The 16,242-nt window shown below is 49.3% G+C and overlaps 1 protein-coding gene across 5 annotated transcripts in view; it reads right to left on the bottom strand.

Moving 5' to 3' along the window:
• The window catches only part of LOC144470749 (protein FAM135A), a 50,684-nt gene that overhangs the window by 6,658 nt on the left and 27,784 nt on the right, over window positions 1–16,242 (bottom strand). For 2 of the 5 annotated variants that reach the window (XM_078182245.1, XM_078182244.1), the window contains exons 2-16: window positions 11,616–11,880; window positions 11,343–11,419; window positions 8,541–8,754; window positions 7,076–7,234; window positions 6,965–6,994; window positions 5,732–5,813; window positions 5,434–5,628; window positions 5,168–5,302; window positions 4,606–4,846; window positions 3,819–4,484; window positions 2,788–3,722; window positions 1,876–2,696; window positions 1,096–1,408; window positions 740–989; window positions 433–660 (exon numbers count right to left, since the gene is read on the bottom strand). In XM_078182245.1, coding sequence (XP_078038371.1) covers window positions 433–660; window positions 740–989; window positions 1,096–1,408; window positions 1,876–2,696; window positions 2,788–3,722; window positions 3,819–4,484; window positions 4,606–4,846; window positions 5,168–5,302; window positions 5,434–5,628; window positions 5,732–5,813; window positions 6,965–6,994; window positions 7,076–7,234; window positions 8,541–8,754; window positions 11,343–11,419; window positions 11,616–11,692 — 4,423 coding nt within the window. In that variant the 5' untranslated portion in view covers window positions 11,693–11,880. The remainder of the gene's footprint in view (window positions 1–432; window positions 661–739; window positions 990–1,095; window positions 1,409–1,875; window positions 2,697–2,787; window positions 3,723–3,818; window positions 4,485–4,605; window positions 4,847–5,167; window positions 5,303–5,433; window positions 5,629–5,731; window positions 5,814–6,964; window positions 6,995–7,075; window positions 7,235–8,540; window positions 8,755–11,342; window positions 11,420–11,615; window positions 11,881–16,242) is intronic. The other 3 variants (XM_078182246.1, XM_078182248.1, XM_078182249.1) reach the window with 3 other exon arrangements.

The raw sequence follows: 16,242 nt of genomic DNA, 5'->3' as shown, positions 1-16,242 counted from the left end.
GGATTTTACGTTGTACCGTACAGCAAAATTAGTAAGAATCATCTGCTGTATTTATTTATACTCTCTATATTTTAATAAATAAATATTTGCTACGACGAAGACAGAGACGACTCTTTTAAATATTTTTCTAAATCCCGTATATATTAATTTATGTCAATCCTTTCGTGGCGTTTCTATGACCCAGATCGTGTATTAGACTCATAATTTTCATAATTATAATCTTATTTGAACCAAATTGATTCAACTCTTCAGATAAAATTTTACTTATTCTATATTTTTATATTTATTACTGTAATTGTAAAGTATTACGAACGATAAATCAATAAAAAAGAGCACGGTTGGTGCATGATTGATTAGAGATGCTTAGAGGCAATAACACGATTCACGTAGCCAACGTTCGACGATTTTCTAATAAAATGTATGGTGGATTACCTTGATCGGATGAGTCCCGCACGGCAGCCTTGCAGAGCTCTATGCGCGCCGAATGAAGCGGCACGTATCGATCCTGCGCGCTGCCGCAAAGAAGAACGTGTTTGAACTTCTCGAGATTGCTCTTCTCGCTGAGGCGGAACATGAAGGACCGTCTGACATCGGACGCGTCTTTCATAGCCAGCTGCAGCAGCGAGCCCGATTTTTTCAGTTTCTGCATGAACCACATACCTGAAGGACAGAGTCTCGAATCAATAACTGAGCAACCCTCGTCACGAGTGATCGTTACGAGCAATTAACGAGACTGTACCCGCGTTAACCAATCCACTGGGGTTGTACAGGGTGCCCAAGTGTGGACCGCTTAGACTGAGAAACGTGTGCAAGCGGGGTAGAAGCGGTCGCAATTTAGGCCGCGTCAGAGCGCTTCGTATAATGATGGTCCCTAAAGAGTGTCCGATGAAGCTCACTTTCGTCGGGTTCAGGCCCGACGTCTCGATGTGGTGTAGAATCTCGCCCACCAGTCGGTCGGTCATGGTGTCGAAGTCCGAAAAGGTGTCGCCCTGCTCGACGGTGCATCGAACAAATAATCATACATGCTCGTCGAGCGCTTTCGTTTCGCTTCCGTTAATCGATAATAGGCTCGAAGTACTTCTCTAACGACCTCACCTGATTCCTCTCGGACATTAAAAAATCTAGATGCGCCCCGGGAAGACTGAGCTCCAAGTAGGTCTTGACGAGACGCAGATCACCGGGGTTGCCGTCGAGGCCGTGGACACAGATGATCAAGTGAGCACCCTCCGGAGAGAACAGCCGGTACTCGTTGCTGATGTGGAAGTACGGCATGGTCGAGGCCAGGGTCGGATAGTCACTAAGAGGCACATTCGATCTTAGAGGTTTTACCGATGACGGGGTCAGGAAGTCACCGTATCCAAGGGAATGGGCACGTTTATGGAAACGCAACTGCGCTTCCTTTCGCTCTCTAGACAGGATAAGGTAGACAAAGAGAAACGTAACTACAAAACATAAAGACAGATCCGAGAACAGCTGTCAAACGAAAGAAGCAACGGGTCGCAAGCACAGTCTCGCGTAAATCGAACGTAACAACGCAAAATTAACAAACGTGAACCACACCTAGCGGATTTCTGCGCGCCGCGTCGCTTCGAGGTGGAGTCTTGGGTGTTCGACTCTCATGGTTTCTCAGTTCGCTCAGTCTCTTTTTTGGATACTGTAAATGCTTGATAGATAAAATCTATAACTCTTCCGCCAACGAGTTGCACTCGTTGCAGTTCGTTGCAATTCGTTGCACTCGTTCCGATCAAAACCAAGGCATAAAAACGGGTAGAAACTACGGGAGGATCTTCTATGCAGCTACGTTAGAGGATTATCGGCGCGAAACAAAGTAGCTAAGTGACTGCGGTGGGACGGTATGCGTACACGAAGCCGTACCTGTAGATCTTCCCGGAAAAGCTCATTTGTCGCTTGAACTCGTCTTTGCACTTCTTGAAGTTGATCGAGTCGTCCTGGGTCGACTGGAGCAGTTCCTTGCCCTCCTGGTAGCAATCCAGACAGATGTCCCTGGCGCCGTACACGGGTCCACTATCCCGCTCCCTCTCCCTGCTCTTCTGCGGGCTGCACGGCGCCGTCTTCGTCTGCTTCGGGCTTCTGATCGGCTTCACCGTCTCGTACACGTGGTAGAGAGGGTTGTCGATGATCGCCGGCGGGTCCCTGAACTCTTCGGGCGGCGGGGGCTCGTCCTGGAACATCTTCGGCGGCGGGAGTCGCACCTCCTCGTAGGAATGCTCCTCGACCGCCTCCTTGGCCAACGGCCGGTCCTTCCGTGGCACTATCTTCGACAGTTTCTGCCGCAGCTGCTCGCTGGACAGCTTCGCGTTCCGGCGCTGCTCCGAGCTCGATGTGTCGCCGCTGCTGACCCAGCCGGAACACTCGGACGTAAGGTTGCTGGAGCTGGAGCTGGTGGTCGGGCTGCTCGGTCGGCTGGACGGTGGGCTGAGCGGATTCGGAATGACGGGAAGATTGTTGCTAAGGCTGTCCTTGCTGTCGCGTATCGGCATGCAAGGCAACGAGACCGCGCTACGTGGGACCACCACCTTGTTCTGCGCCACCGGCACGCTGGCGCATCTCAGTCTTTTCGTGTCCGGCAGCGGCGCACCGGCGCTGGAGGTGTCCGAAGGCGTCGCGCCGTTCGTGACCGCCGCCGCCGCCGCCGCAGCCGCCGTCGCCTCTGTCGGCGACTTGATCGGATCCACCTGGAAGCAAAGGTGGTCGATGAGTGTTACAATAAACTGCTCGCCGAATAATTGTTTCCGGCAGTCTCTAGAATCTAGCGTTTTATGGTACCTTCATGATAATTTTATTGTTATTCTCGACCTCCAGGACGCTGGTCGTTACCGCGGGCGGCGGGTGACGGTACTTGGGCAAGGGCGCCACCGCCGGGTCTTGGTACGCAGGAGGCGGCGGCGCCGGCTTCCTGTTTCTGTGCCACTTCCTGCTGTCATCGGCCGGGCGATCGATGTCGAGGACAGGCGCGGAATGCGGTCGCTTCCCGTGCCTCTCCTTCCTCCTCTCCCGATGCTCCTTCTTCTTCTCGGGCATCGACGGCGTCGCTTTGTAGAACACCTCGTTCGCTCCCTCGTTCTTCTCGTCCGGCTGCGATCTCCTGTGCTGTTCGTCGCTGTAACCCGGTGGCGCCCCGTTCCTCGGAGACTTCGCGGACGGCCTCTCCTCCCTCCTCCTAGGCCTCTCGCGCCGGAAGTCGCAGTACTCGCTGCGATCGGTGTCGTCGACCAGCCTTTCCGTGCTCTTCGGTCGCCTGGGCCTCTCGGGCTCGCCGTGCGTTCGCCCGCTGGTCCCGTTCGTGCGGTAGAAGAACGAGTCCGTGGTCGTCGCGGAGTAATTCGATCGTTTGTACAAGGGGTCGGTCGTCGTCGAATGGCTTCCCGACATTCCGCCGCCGTTCATCGACTCCTGGACCTCGCGGTTTCGCTGACCCGAACCGGTTTTCCCGATCGTGTGATACCTGCGGGACTCCAGCCCGTTCGTCTGACTGTACTTGCCGCCCTGGTGCGACTGCTTCCGCGAGTTCCCGCGGTACGTCACCCGGTCCAAGGTCGCGGTGTGCAGCGGCTGCTGGTCCTGCAGGAAGCCGTCCCCGTTCATGCTCTTCCCAGGCAAGAAACTGTTCTGGTCGTTCACCGTCGACAGCGGCTGACGAGACGCTAGTCGATGGCTGCGCGGCTCCAGCCGGATCCTTCTCGTGTCCAGCGAATGATAATCTGGAATTCGATACCCCGCGTTAGTTTCGAGAAGCTCCTCGGTCTCGCGATGGTGTCCAGACTCCCGTGACCGAGCATCGAACCGCGATCTGATACCTTCGGCCTTGTTCTCGCTCCAGCAGTCCGTCATCTGCGCGTGGTCCATGTTTCCCACGCAGGTGGGCACCGTCAGGGTAGGCCCCTGTTGCTCGCAGGACTGTTTCGACGGTCTGTACCCGGGCAGCTGACCGCCGGGTGGTAATTCGGGGAACATGGCCGCCAGGAGCGACGTTATGGAGGTGTTCTGCGGGTCGGCCTGCTGCTGCAAGTTCAGCACCAAGATCTGCGTGGACTTGGCGCGCGGCAGAGTGACCACAGGTGTCGAGCCGAGGGATGGATTTGGCGCCGAGCAGGCTTGCTGTCCCGACGGTGGAAAAAGTGTGCTACTGGACGGCGGTGTCGACCTCTGTCTCCCCCGAGACGGCACCGTGGCCGGCGGGGTCACGTTCTTCCCGCAGCCCCTCTGCCTGGGGAACAGCTGCGTCGACACCGAGCGCGGAAGAGTTTTCGGAGAGGTCCTCGGCTGCACCGGCGTGATCTCGGGGCCCAATTGGTCCAGGGACTTGCTGTGCCTCGCGGGAAGCGTGGAGGGAGTCAAGGTCAGGCGGCCCTGAACCATCCCGAGGTCCTGGTTCGCGCCCTCGCTCCTGGGCGACCATATCCCCATTGATCGCGACTCCAGGATCGCTGCGATGCCGCAGCTGCAGTCGTCCATCCCGGGAACTGAAAACGTTCATCGTTTATTAATTACTTCATTATCCGCCCAATTTGTCCTATTAATCCCTTTTCTGATGAACAAGGTCTCATTAAAAGTCACGATGCAAGGGACCGCAGCGATACTCACCGCTGTTTCTGTGCCTCTGCTTCATGTCGACGTACTGATCCTCGAATATCAGAGGCAGCGAGTGCAGGTCCCCGTCCAGCTCTGGGCAGTGCACAGGTAGAGGTGGCAGCGACGCCAGGTACCGCGATCTTCTGGCAGCCTCGCTGACGGCCTGGTACGATTGGTAGTTCGCGTCGTAGCATCCCCACGCCGACGTTCGTGGGTTTTCGAGCACGAAGAAACCTTCCGCGAACCGCTTCACCTGAAAAATCGATATTCTTTAACTATAGAGATTGTCTTGGATTAAAAAATAATCAAGTTGAAATCCCGTTTCGCATACTAGATAAAGAAGTGCGATATTCATGTTATTGTGAAAGCAAGCATCCTCGCAGGGTTAAATTAATTAAAAGTAGCCTGAATGACGAGGAATGACCAAGAAATTATAAATGACGATTGTAATGCGAAAACAGTGAATCGTCGTGTAGTTAAATGAATTAATTAAAAATATTTCGAATGACGAGGAACGGCTAAGAAATTGCTAAAGACGATTGCCAAGCGGAAGAATGACGAATTGCGACCTTACCCTCAGTTGATGATGGATCCTCGCGAGATGCTGATGCACGGCCTCGCGTCCCGAGAAGGCCTCCAGAAAATGCTGCCAGAGAACAATGTTTTGTGCGCAGAGTTGAGCGATATCAGTCTCCTCCGTGTCCATCATCTGCAATCAGAGAGCGGACGTCTGCATGCCGAGCAAGATCATCGGCGAGTATGTACTTCCAGAATATGAGGGACAAGATTGTGCAGTCGAGGACGGGAGGGGGGGACGGTTATACAACAATATCGAACGACCTTGGTGATTTCTTTGTGCGTGTTCTGAGCGAGCTCGAGCGATCTCTGCTGGCAGGACGGCAACAGCCGCGCCAGATCAGCCAGATCGCTGAGCAGTGATTCCCTGGCGGCAAGTAGCAACCTGATCACTTCCTGCTGGACCAGTTTCGCGTGCTGTATCCTCGTCGCGGATCCGACGCACTTGGTCGTCGCCTCCTGGAAAGCAACGGTTTTTCTCTGTGATCGATCGAACGGCCCCGCCCGCTCAATTGTTCCGATCCGATTAACATATCGGGCAAAACTAGATTCGAAAACTCACGATGTTTCCTAACGAGGCGTTATTATCGCCGTTCGCTGCGGACTGTTTGAATTGCAGCCATGGCTTCCCTCCGCGCGGCGCGCTGCGAGAATATTACTCGGTTGATTACCTCCTCGTGATTTTAATTGAGATACGACACCGTTCCCGATGGCATCGCCGCGGCGTCATATGCGTGTGAGAGAATACTAAACTGACGGAATAATTGAATAGCACTTTCGGCAGAAATGCATTTCACGGCCGTTTTCTTTCACACGAATTCTAAATGCGGCGAGATGCCGAAAATCGAGTGCCTTCCCGGGCACTCTGTAAATCATTTTACTCGTTCCGACGATCTACTTCGATTATTCATTCGAACTCGTTGCTCTCGAGATTCGCTGGAATTATCCCATAATCGGTCACGTGACGTCTGCGGGCGCTGTTCCGTTCGCGAATACGGTGTCGGACGGCGTCGCACGGTGGTCGATAACCATTAAGCATCCGACCAAATTAAAGACAAACGATGGCGTTGGCGATTAAAAGTAGTCGTGTCACTTGATTTGATATGGTATGATGTGTATGATTAATGAGCGTCGTTTGCTCGAATTGTATGCGATACTATTTAAATTATTGGAGAGCCTGCAATTTGTAAGTAATTTTTCTCTTTAACGAAATTACCACTATTAATATATTTAATATATTATGTTTTCCTAATTTTATTAGGATCCGTAAAATGTATTAATTTTAAAAAAGTAATTGATTAACTTTCCGACTTCGGTTTAATGAAACATATTAATTTAATTTTATGAAAATCTTTGGGCGTTTCGCGTAGTACACGAAGCATTAATGTTACACTAAATGTCTTATTCTAATTGCATAATTAAAGCTAAATGTCAGAATATTATTATTAATATTAGAAGAAAAATAAATTAAGAATTCATGTCGGCAGTGTCTTATTTTCCATTTCGAGGTTTGCAGACTCTATAAAATATTCCAATTCACTAACCAATTGATATAAAAATTTATATATATATTTCTACATGTCTGTATAATATTAAAATCACACGAAGTTATGAACGGTGGCCAACCGTTTAGTAAAACGATCACCGTGCGTCGCGTTCGCCACAGGAAACCGGACCAATTATTCCTTCGTCCGCCACCTTCCGCAGTGTCGCATGACCGGTCGAGGGTCAATTTAAAAAATCCGCGATATCCTTTTTACTGTTAACGAGTCACTGTTTCGGAATGCACACTCACCAGCTCTGCACGTAGTGAAGTATGCTCTTCCTGTACGGGGAAACGATGAAACGAAAAGTTGAGAGAACAGATAGTGACCAGCCTCGCCAGTAATAGTATGATAATAGTTACTTAAAATAACGAGTTGATACCGACTTGATGTACGGCTGGTGAAGAGCCACGAGGCACGCGTGGATCGTGATGGACACCGCCGCGAGATGGAAGTAATCGAAGAGGACCGGCAGATGATAGTGCAGCCCCTTCGTCGGCGCGAAGTTCAGCTGCAACGCCCTGAAAAAGGAAGAGAAGCAGGCGATGCTCGCGTCAAACACCTTCGACCACGGGGAGAAGCGGTGGCGCACGCGGCCAAGGTTATCGATTCGCTTTATCTATTAGGTCTGTGGGTGAGTTCCGACGCCTTCAAAGAACTTCCCTAGACTCGGTGCCCTCCTTAACGACCGGAACTTTCTCAACGATTATTTTTTAGAGCCCCGCGGGATCGTCGCTGCGCGAACTTAACACTTTGTCGACTTTTTCAGTCAAAATTTTCGTTTCTATTTTGATTTTATTTATCTTATTAATCACGAAAGGTACTTAATATTTAAAAATGTATGTAATAATATTGAAGCTTGCAGTACAATTTAACACATTTATCTCAATAATAGATAACAAATTAAAAGCCAATTTATAGGCTACCGGTCGATAAAGTGTTAAACTGTCCGAATCATCGGGTAATATGGTGTTTGAAGTCCCAAATTTATTCAAATTTATTAGGTCCTTTTGAGAGGCTTCCGAATTAGTTTCTGGAATACGGAACAAGAAAATGACTCGACTGATCAAGTCCTGTTCGTTATGTTAAAATTGTATCATATTTTTAAAAATTAATTACATTAGAGAAATGTATTTATGACAAATCACTGGAAATTTCTTTAAATCTCAAAATCAAATTAAAAGAAGAAAGTCTAAGCTTTTGCTATATTTCACAACGTAGTATAATGATACATTAGTCCAAGTCATGTTACATCAAACGTAATTGTATCTACCACTCTGCCGAATTTATCTTGATCAATTACGTCATTTTACGAAGCTAAGAAACATATCAGATCACCGAAATCGCTACTACAATTTATAAAATGTTAAGAAACGACGGGAGCTCTATATCGAGATAGACGTCAGCCACTTTGAAAGCCTGTCAGCCCTGCTTTGCCTAGAGAGAAACCACGGCACAGGATCTTAAATCAACGATCAAGGGGTATCGAACAAAGTATTCCCGGTGTACGACGTACGGCGCGAGTAACTCGCCGGAGGAGAGTCGGCCTTTCATCTTTCCCAGTAATAATCGTCGAGACTCCGTATCAAGAAGAACCAGCCGTATGCACCATGCATTCTCGTTCCTATCAAAATCATGCCCGCCGAGAGGATTGCGGCCGTCGCCTGCATCGGATCCTATCCCACGGACCTCGTATAACCAGCCGGCGAGTGATCTCCGCGTCTGAGACCGCAATATCTGTGTCCCGGGGATCACACGCTCCCGCCTGGCCCGATCGTCGCGGACGTGTTTCGCAGCCGCGAATCACGGCCGGGAGACTTTGCTCACCTAGACGACACGCAGGCCATGTTCCCGGGCTGTGTCGGCTCGCTGAACCATAGCTCGACGCCGAGATTGAAGTGGGTGCGGGAGAGCACCTCCTCGATCTTGTGACTGTGCACGAGCACGTGCGCCCGGAATAGGACCGAAGTGCCGAGTGTCACCTCCTCGTTTCTGTAGTGGATCTGAAAGCGTTTGCTCGTCCCGGGCGCCTCCAACGAGTCTGGAACAATGGACACGACGGTCGCGTCTTCTGAATTTCGGCGACGTCCTGACGACGAGATAACGGATGGGCGGGACACGAACCAAGGGGCTATATGGGAGCGGGGTGTTAGGGGGGGCGGGGCGGTATGTGGTTGTGTCTGATTTGAGTGGATGCTCGTCTGGATAACCGCTTGATACACCAGGCGTAAGCGTCTGATGCATCTCTGGAATGAGAGGAGGTCCCGGGTCCACGGCCGGCCCGTCTACATTGCTCCCATCATTCTTGCCTTCCGAACGGAATCTCCCCATTTGTTAGATTATTGCGCGGCAAGCGCGGATCCCGCCGAGCAGAATGCGTGATATACCGCGGACATTCGGGAGGTTTCCAGCTTTTATTGACTAATTTGTCAAGGGGCCGACTGCTATTGGACCAGACTCAATTTCGGGGCCGGCCGCCGGGTCGGCTAAATAGGTGACTATTCGTTCCTGATTTACTTTGCTACCCTAAAAATGATCGCACGAGATGGAGGGGAAACGATAAAGGACACCTTGCGACGGGATGATGCTCTCTTATCGCGCTGGAGCCCCTTACGGATCCGCGGCGAGAACAATGGGAAAGCAACGACGACGCTGGGACAACTCTTTTTATTACTAAATGGTACTCTGTGTTCTTCTATATAATAATATAAATGACGTAGCTTTTTCAGAGAAAATAAAATATCGTAAGAAATGTTTCACGTGGACGCGATTTAATTTTTAACGAAGCTATTATGCAACACGAATGCGACGAGTCAAATGCTAGTCACTTCAAAGGTTAACATTACAATTATCGGACAGCTCGAAAATGCAATAAATAAAGAAACGCATGGAATCGTATCAACTATAATAAGCAAAAGAAAGAATTATATTATCATGAATTATATATTACATTCCGCGCGCGGAAACAGTGCAAACGAATATTGCCCAACGGTCCCGAGCGCGGCGAAAAAATTCGTTATTTGTCAATTTGCTGTGGCAAGACGCGTGTCCGCGAAACGTCGCGTCGCAAAAGCAAACACGATTCGTCGAGAAAATATGTAAATGGTAACCCCGTGCGAAGCGCCGCGGGTACGATCTGCGGCGCAAACGAGGCAAGTTTCCCCCATTCGTTGCCGTCCCAACGAAAATTTCCCGACCGCGTGAGCGCGCCAGAAGCCGGCGGACGCGCGGAATTAGCATAAAAGTCCGTAGCCTGTTTATAACGAAGTATCGCGAAGCGGGACGGTCGGGCCTTTTTCAACCGCCTATCGAGTGGCTCGTTCCGCCGCGCGCAACGAAACGTCTCGCGAGCCGTAGAATCGTTCCTCGAACTTTCTAATGCTATCGCTGTCGGAGTGCAGTTCGGTTTGAACTAGTTTTGCGCCGTTGTCTAACTGAGAGCCGGTAAGTGAATTCAGCCGGAGTTTTCCTCCGGCGAGACGAGTGCAATGTACCAGAAACTTTGCTACCCCCCGCCACCCCTCACCCACCCACCCTCGTTTCCAGGGCGCAAGAAAGTTCAGCGGAGGATCCGCGCGGCTGGACACGCGACGAGAGAGTTACACCGTGCCGGATGTGATTCACGGGAACACACGCTGCCATCGACGGCGTTCCTCCTCTTCCGCGAGCAAACAGTCGTTCGCTACGTTAGAATTCATCAAATTAGCAAATGGAACTGCGCGATCGCTCTCACGGATATTAGCCGGAACACTTGATTCTGGCGTTGACTTAATTAATAGGGGCGGTGATTAATACTTGTACACTCCTCGGTAATAGTTGCACAGAGTTGCAGCTTCCGCGATCGTCGCGCAATTTTGTTTCGAACTTTTACCAATTGCGATTTTATTGTTGATATCAGAACTAATGTAGTTGTCACGTAACAATTGTAAGAGTGGATTTATTTTATCTGTCTATAATTTCTATTTGTAATATAAACTTAAGAGATTTTGTAAAAAGTTTCTCAAAGATTTTTTAATGTTTGAAGAGGGAGATGTAAAAATTGGTAACCAGTTATTTCGATTGGTTTGATAGGTTTGGCGTTCGGTACACAATATAAGTAAAATTGTTAGATTACAAATCAATCTTGCAGACTTCAAAACAGAAAATGATATCTTAATTGACCAGAAATATCCTCACATAATCCTCTACACTTTAGTTTTGTATTTTGAGTCCACTGATCGTGTAAGATCACATTCAAAGCCAAGATTGTGATAAGGATCGTCAAGGTAAAAAGGACTAACAAAATTTCAGTGACGAGTAAAGTCAGAGAATCTCTAAGTATCTTTATCACTAATATTAACCACTTGCAATATAATTTGTTTGCTACTAAAAATTAACTTCAGCCACTTCCTTTGAAGCGAAACAAAATTTGATACTTCTGTTACCAAAATCTAAGAATGAAAATGATTAAAGACGTCGATGCAATAATTGAAGATTTATCTATTGCCTAACACGTTCTACAAAAATATATAAAAAAAAAAAACCGTGAACACTACGAAGGAAGCACTACGCGAACGCATCACCGTGCTCAAACGATAGCAATAGTTGAAGTCACTTCACAAGTTATCGGTAGAGCAAGGATGTACTTACGGTTCCGCAGCTGGTTAACTTCCACCTTAACAGGGAGTTTCGGCGACACTCGTAGGGCGGTTCGAATCTGGTAATACCTGCGAAATTGGAAATCGTCGATGAGCCCCGGCTAAGCCCTCGCAATTACGAAGCCGAGCCGAGCCAAGCCGAGCGGAGAGAGAGAAGAGCCGAGAGGCCTATCGTGCCCGTGGTCTGGCCTCTTCCTCCTCTCCCCTCCCCCTCCCCCCCTCCGGGCTGCATCTAGCAAAGCGTGGCAAAGCCGGATCCGCTTACCCACGCTGGAACAGGTCGACATTGTAGAACTTGCAAAGCTCGAGGGAGAACTCGAGAGTGGCCTGTAGATCGCTCATCTCGATCCCCGCGATGCCAAGAACCACCCTCTCCCTTTCCGGCCTCCTTCGAACGCGCGCTGCTCTCTTAATCGCGCGAAGACCAGCTTCTGCCGCGACGGTTCACGAGCGTAGACTGGTTAGGTCCTGGCCGAGACTCTCGGCTCGTTCCTGCCATCCTGGACGAACACCTCAGCGTCGCGGCCAACCTGCAACATTGTCGCATCGTTCACGTTCCAAATTCGTTCATTAAAAATAATGCTTCTTCGAAACGGTAGAAAAGAAAAGAAAAATTTAAATACGGTGATACAAGGTGTCTTTCCTCTTCTCTTTTACAATTTTATAAGGTATCAGATTGTAAATTGAAGATTTAACTATTTTCGACTTAATCCTATAGTCAAAATGCTAACCCCCTTTCACTATCGCTCCTTTTATGCTGCGACGATTAGCACTTATTCGTACTTAATAATTTTCCTGATAGGACCAGAGAATTTCTGTTTCTTGTGCCGTCTTTATTTATCTTTGTTTCGATACTCTAATGACAGAAGAATTTATTTTTATTTCGATGTAGAAGAAATTAATAATATTCATATTTAGCTTGCAGAAAATCTTCACCACGTGCCTGACTCGTTATTATAGCGCAAGCGGCCAATTGAACTGTAGATTTCCAGGCAGACCAAAAACTGTCTATATCAACCGATAAAAAAACAAAACTCGAACTGCTCGAAATTACAAAACAGTTTCCAGCGCAAAGAGAATTCTTTGAAAGTCTGACAAGCTGAAACTGATCGTTCCCCGCCGCGAGCAAATAAAATACACGGTCGAGCAACGAAACAGCAAACGCGCTACGGCATTTACCGGATTTGATAGTGATTAGCGAACGCTAAGTACTGCAGACATGCGGCTTAAGTGTTCATTATCCTGTCCTCGACGGGCACGATTTACGCAGGGGAGGAAAATTCGAAATTGGGTTAACAGGAATTTTTAACGAGTTACGGGGGGGGGGGGGGGGGGGGGGGGGGGGGGGGGGGGGGCTAATGGAAGCGTGGGCTTGTCAGGAAATTCGCGGAAACGCTTGAACGTTGAGTCGGGGTGCTTCAGGATGATTGGTGCGCAACCGGCCGGCCGGTTGTTTCGCGAAAAAATAATCCGAGAATATAACTTGTTGTGCGCCGGTTGTTGCAAGCACGCGAGCGTAGAACGGAAGCGAAAAGGTTTTTCCAGCCGCGTCCTCGAGTTGTTTTCACGTAAAACAGCTTTCTGTCCGTCCCGGGGATGTTGACGTTGAGCCGGGTGTACGCTGGCTTATTCAGCTTCGACTAATCCATAAACCCCTGTTCCTTGTAAACAGGAACGCTTTCCTCCGGCTCCTAGACAAAATCGCCCGGCGACGTCTGCTTTTAATTTCGACGGCGGCGCTTTAACGGTCTCGTAATTTCTCTAACGAGTCGTGGACTGTCGCAGAGAGTCGCGGCACAGACCGAGTATTTTTCTTCGGTCGTTTAGTCACAATCGGCCGGCATCAGCGAACCAGCTGAGACTCCGAGCCGAGCAACAAACTGAAAAGCCGAGTTCCCGTCGGCCCCGCGCTCCACGCTAATTCCAATTGCATTCATTCCGGCGAATCGCCCGGGCCATAATTTTAATTAGAGGATGCTCGAAACGGGACAATCCCCGTTTCCAAACGATTCAATCCCGCGAATTCGGGGATAAAGTTAGTTTCCCGGAGTGCGGCACCTCTCCCTATCTGTCTCCCCCCCTCTCTCTTTCCCTCTTCTCGGTCTCCGGCTCTTGAACAATTTCACCCCGGGTCGACTTCGAAAAGTTCCGAGCTGTTAAATCCCGGCGATGATTCCCCTCCCGGCGAAGAAAAGCCGCTGTCGCGAGCGGTCACAACGCGATCGTTAAAAAAGAAAACTTGCTAACTGCGACTCCCGTAGCCTATTTGTCGCCGGAGAGCCGGAAGAACGAAGGAATGAAAAAAAAAAAAAAGAAACGCTCGGCCCGTGACACGAGCAGCACACAATACACCTTTATCCACTCGTGCTTCGCCGGAAGTTGAAGCACCGTTTCGACGAGCCCCTCCCCCGCCGCCCTCGCCGCCGCGCCGCTTCCGCGCTCGTCGATTCCCGAGCACTTCGTCCGTCACACAGACATCATTTTCTGTTTGCTTTCGCGTCGCCGCGCTGGCTCGCTTCCGAAATCGAATCCTATCGGGGCACGATCGAACCCCGTTCGACAATCTTCCAGCGGAGAGACAACGAAATCGCTGCGGGATTTTAATTGAATTTCACTGTCGGCGACGTCGATGCCTCCGTGGACAATCGCTGCGCCAGTGTTACGTAAGAAGCGTGTCTGTGTCGAGCGGCGGTGCTGCTCCCCTGGGACCGAATCGGTGTCCTAATTTTTCGACGAGGCAAAAATTTCATCCGTCGCGCCTTTCGTCGATTCATCTTCGGTTATTGTGCATCTCTGCGGATTTGCGGCGCGTCCGACGGTTTTTAGTGCGGAGAAATGTGCGCCGAAGATACGAGGCAAATTGAAGTGGCAATTGTGTTAGTTACGCTTGCAGAATTTGTTATTAATTTTATATATATATTTAAGCGTTTCCTTTTGGATTATTATTTCGTAAAAATAAAATGGCATTTCGTAAAATGTCTGGTTCGTTAAACATATTTTATGAAGCAATTTGTTTCCTACTTTGCAATGTCTATTTACTTTTGGTTCCCACATATTGTGAGATTAACCCCTTTACACTAATAAATTACATACATGCAAGCAAGAATTGACTGTCCTAGGTTTTAAGTACGATGTTTAAAAAATAAACAATCTGCCTTATTCGACGATATCACGAACACTCGTTACTTGACTGTCACAATCTTTGGAAAACTGCCATGCTGAGACTAATCGAGCCAACCAATCTTATCGCCACAGAAAGAAACGATCCCATTGAGACAACGACCGTAACCCGTGTCACAGCGACGACGGAAATCGAAAACAGATAACCTGACATTGTTTTAGTTTCAATTAATGTATAACAGTGACCGGAGTTGATCCTATTAAACCTTGGAAGATCCAACTTGAAACTAAGACGTCTGATGTGGCTTATTCGATGACACCTGTCTCGGAAGCCATAGCCCGATGAAATGCTTGTTTTTGGACAAAGTTGAGCAGCTTCCTTTCTGTATACGATAAGTATGTGAAACAAAGTGATTTTTTGGTTAATATTAAATGTAATAGCATCATTATAGATGCTTAGAACTCTCAAAACATTCGCCTCTTTGAAATAAAATTTATTGCAAAAAAAATGTTTGCAGTGTCTAAATATATTGTCCCGCTGCCAGGGTATTTTCAGCCGATTTGTTAAAGTTATCTAAATAAAATAAGTCTGACCAAATTTCTAAAGATTCACTGCAATTAGACAATCCCTAAACCACGTATTATTTTCCATGGACATTATTTCGCAGAAATGTACTTGATTTATAAACATGAACAAGTTATGTTGCGAACTACTGTATTATCCGGTCTCTTCAATCTCCGCTTGGAATTAGTTTCCAACTGAATCGGTTGAACTTTCCTCCGCATAAACACGATTATTCAGATATTCCGACACAGCACAAATATAGTTACGAATCAAGTGAACTTTTCCGATTTTTGTTCGGTGCACCGTGCCGTCCCCTGAAAGAATAGGGACATTGTTCGTAAAGGAGCAGGTGGCTTCCGCTGAGAGGACAGTGTCAGACCCAGCACTTAGCCCAGAACCGTGATCGAGCAAGTTACAATTCCAGCCGCCCGTGACACGCGAGACAAGCGACAACCAAAAAGGCAGGTATCAATGAAAAGAAGAAGCATCGGCGGCCAGATAGCGTCGCAGAAATAACAACAGGGACAATGGCGGCACGGCTCGTGTCCCCGGGTAAGTGATTCAATGCACTTTGAGCCAGACGCGCCCGTGACACGACGCCTCGTCTGTCTCTCGACGCTCTGCTGTCAGGCGACGAAACTAGATTATACGCGAGAGCCCCTGAAAGTGGTCAAAGACGAGGAGCAGAAGCGGAGCGGGTCGGGCCGGGTCTGGCCGGGTCGGGCCGTGTGCGGGCCGGTTTCCATTCCGCCCTTGCTAGCTCACGCGACGCCACGCGCCAAGGAGTACCGTTCTCGTCGGGGTCCCACCTCACTCTCTCTCTCTCTCTCACACACTCTCTCTCCCTCTCTCTCGCTTCCATTTTTTCCGCTCTGTCTCCTTCACCCGCCTTCACCTCTCGTTGCACCCTCTCGTGCGCTCTGAGTGCGTACGCCGGGTCGTTGATCTTCTCTCGAGGAAGCGTGCAGCACGCGGCCTTCGCGCGTCCTTGACAGTGGCGCGAGCGCGACCGCTTTCAGCCCGAAGAGTCGTCGAAGTCCCCGGGGGCTTCGCCTGGGATTTTCATTTCCGGTCTCGCGGAAGCTTTCCGAGCGGCAGCCTTCCACCACTTAAACTTTACCCTGTCTTGTTCCTAGTGGACGGAAAACATCTCCAGGCCCTCTGGCTGCCGTCGGAAAAAAGCTCGGACCGCCGAGCCACACCTCGC

The sequence above is a fragment of the Augochlora pura genome, chromosome 6 (genome assembly GCF_028453695.1).
Source record: "Augochlora pura isolate Apur16 chromosome 6, APUR_v2.2.1, whole genome shotgun sequence".
NCBI classification, from domain to species: domain Eukaryota; kingdom Metazoa; phylum Arthropoda; class Insecta; order Hymenoptera; family Halictidae; genus Augochlora; species Augochlora pura.
Note: the sequence above shows the minus strand (reverse complement) of the source record. Positions and strands in the feature narration are given on the sequence as shown.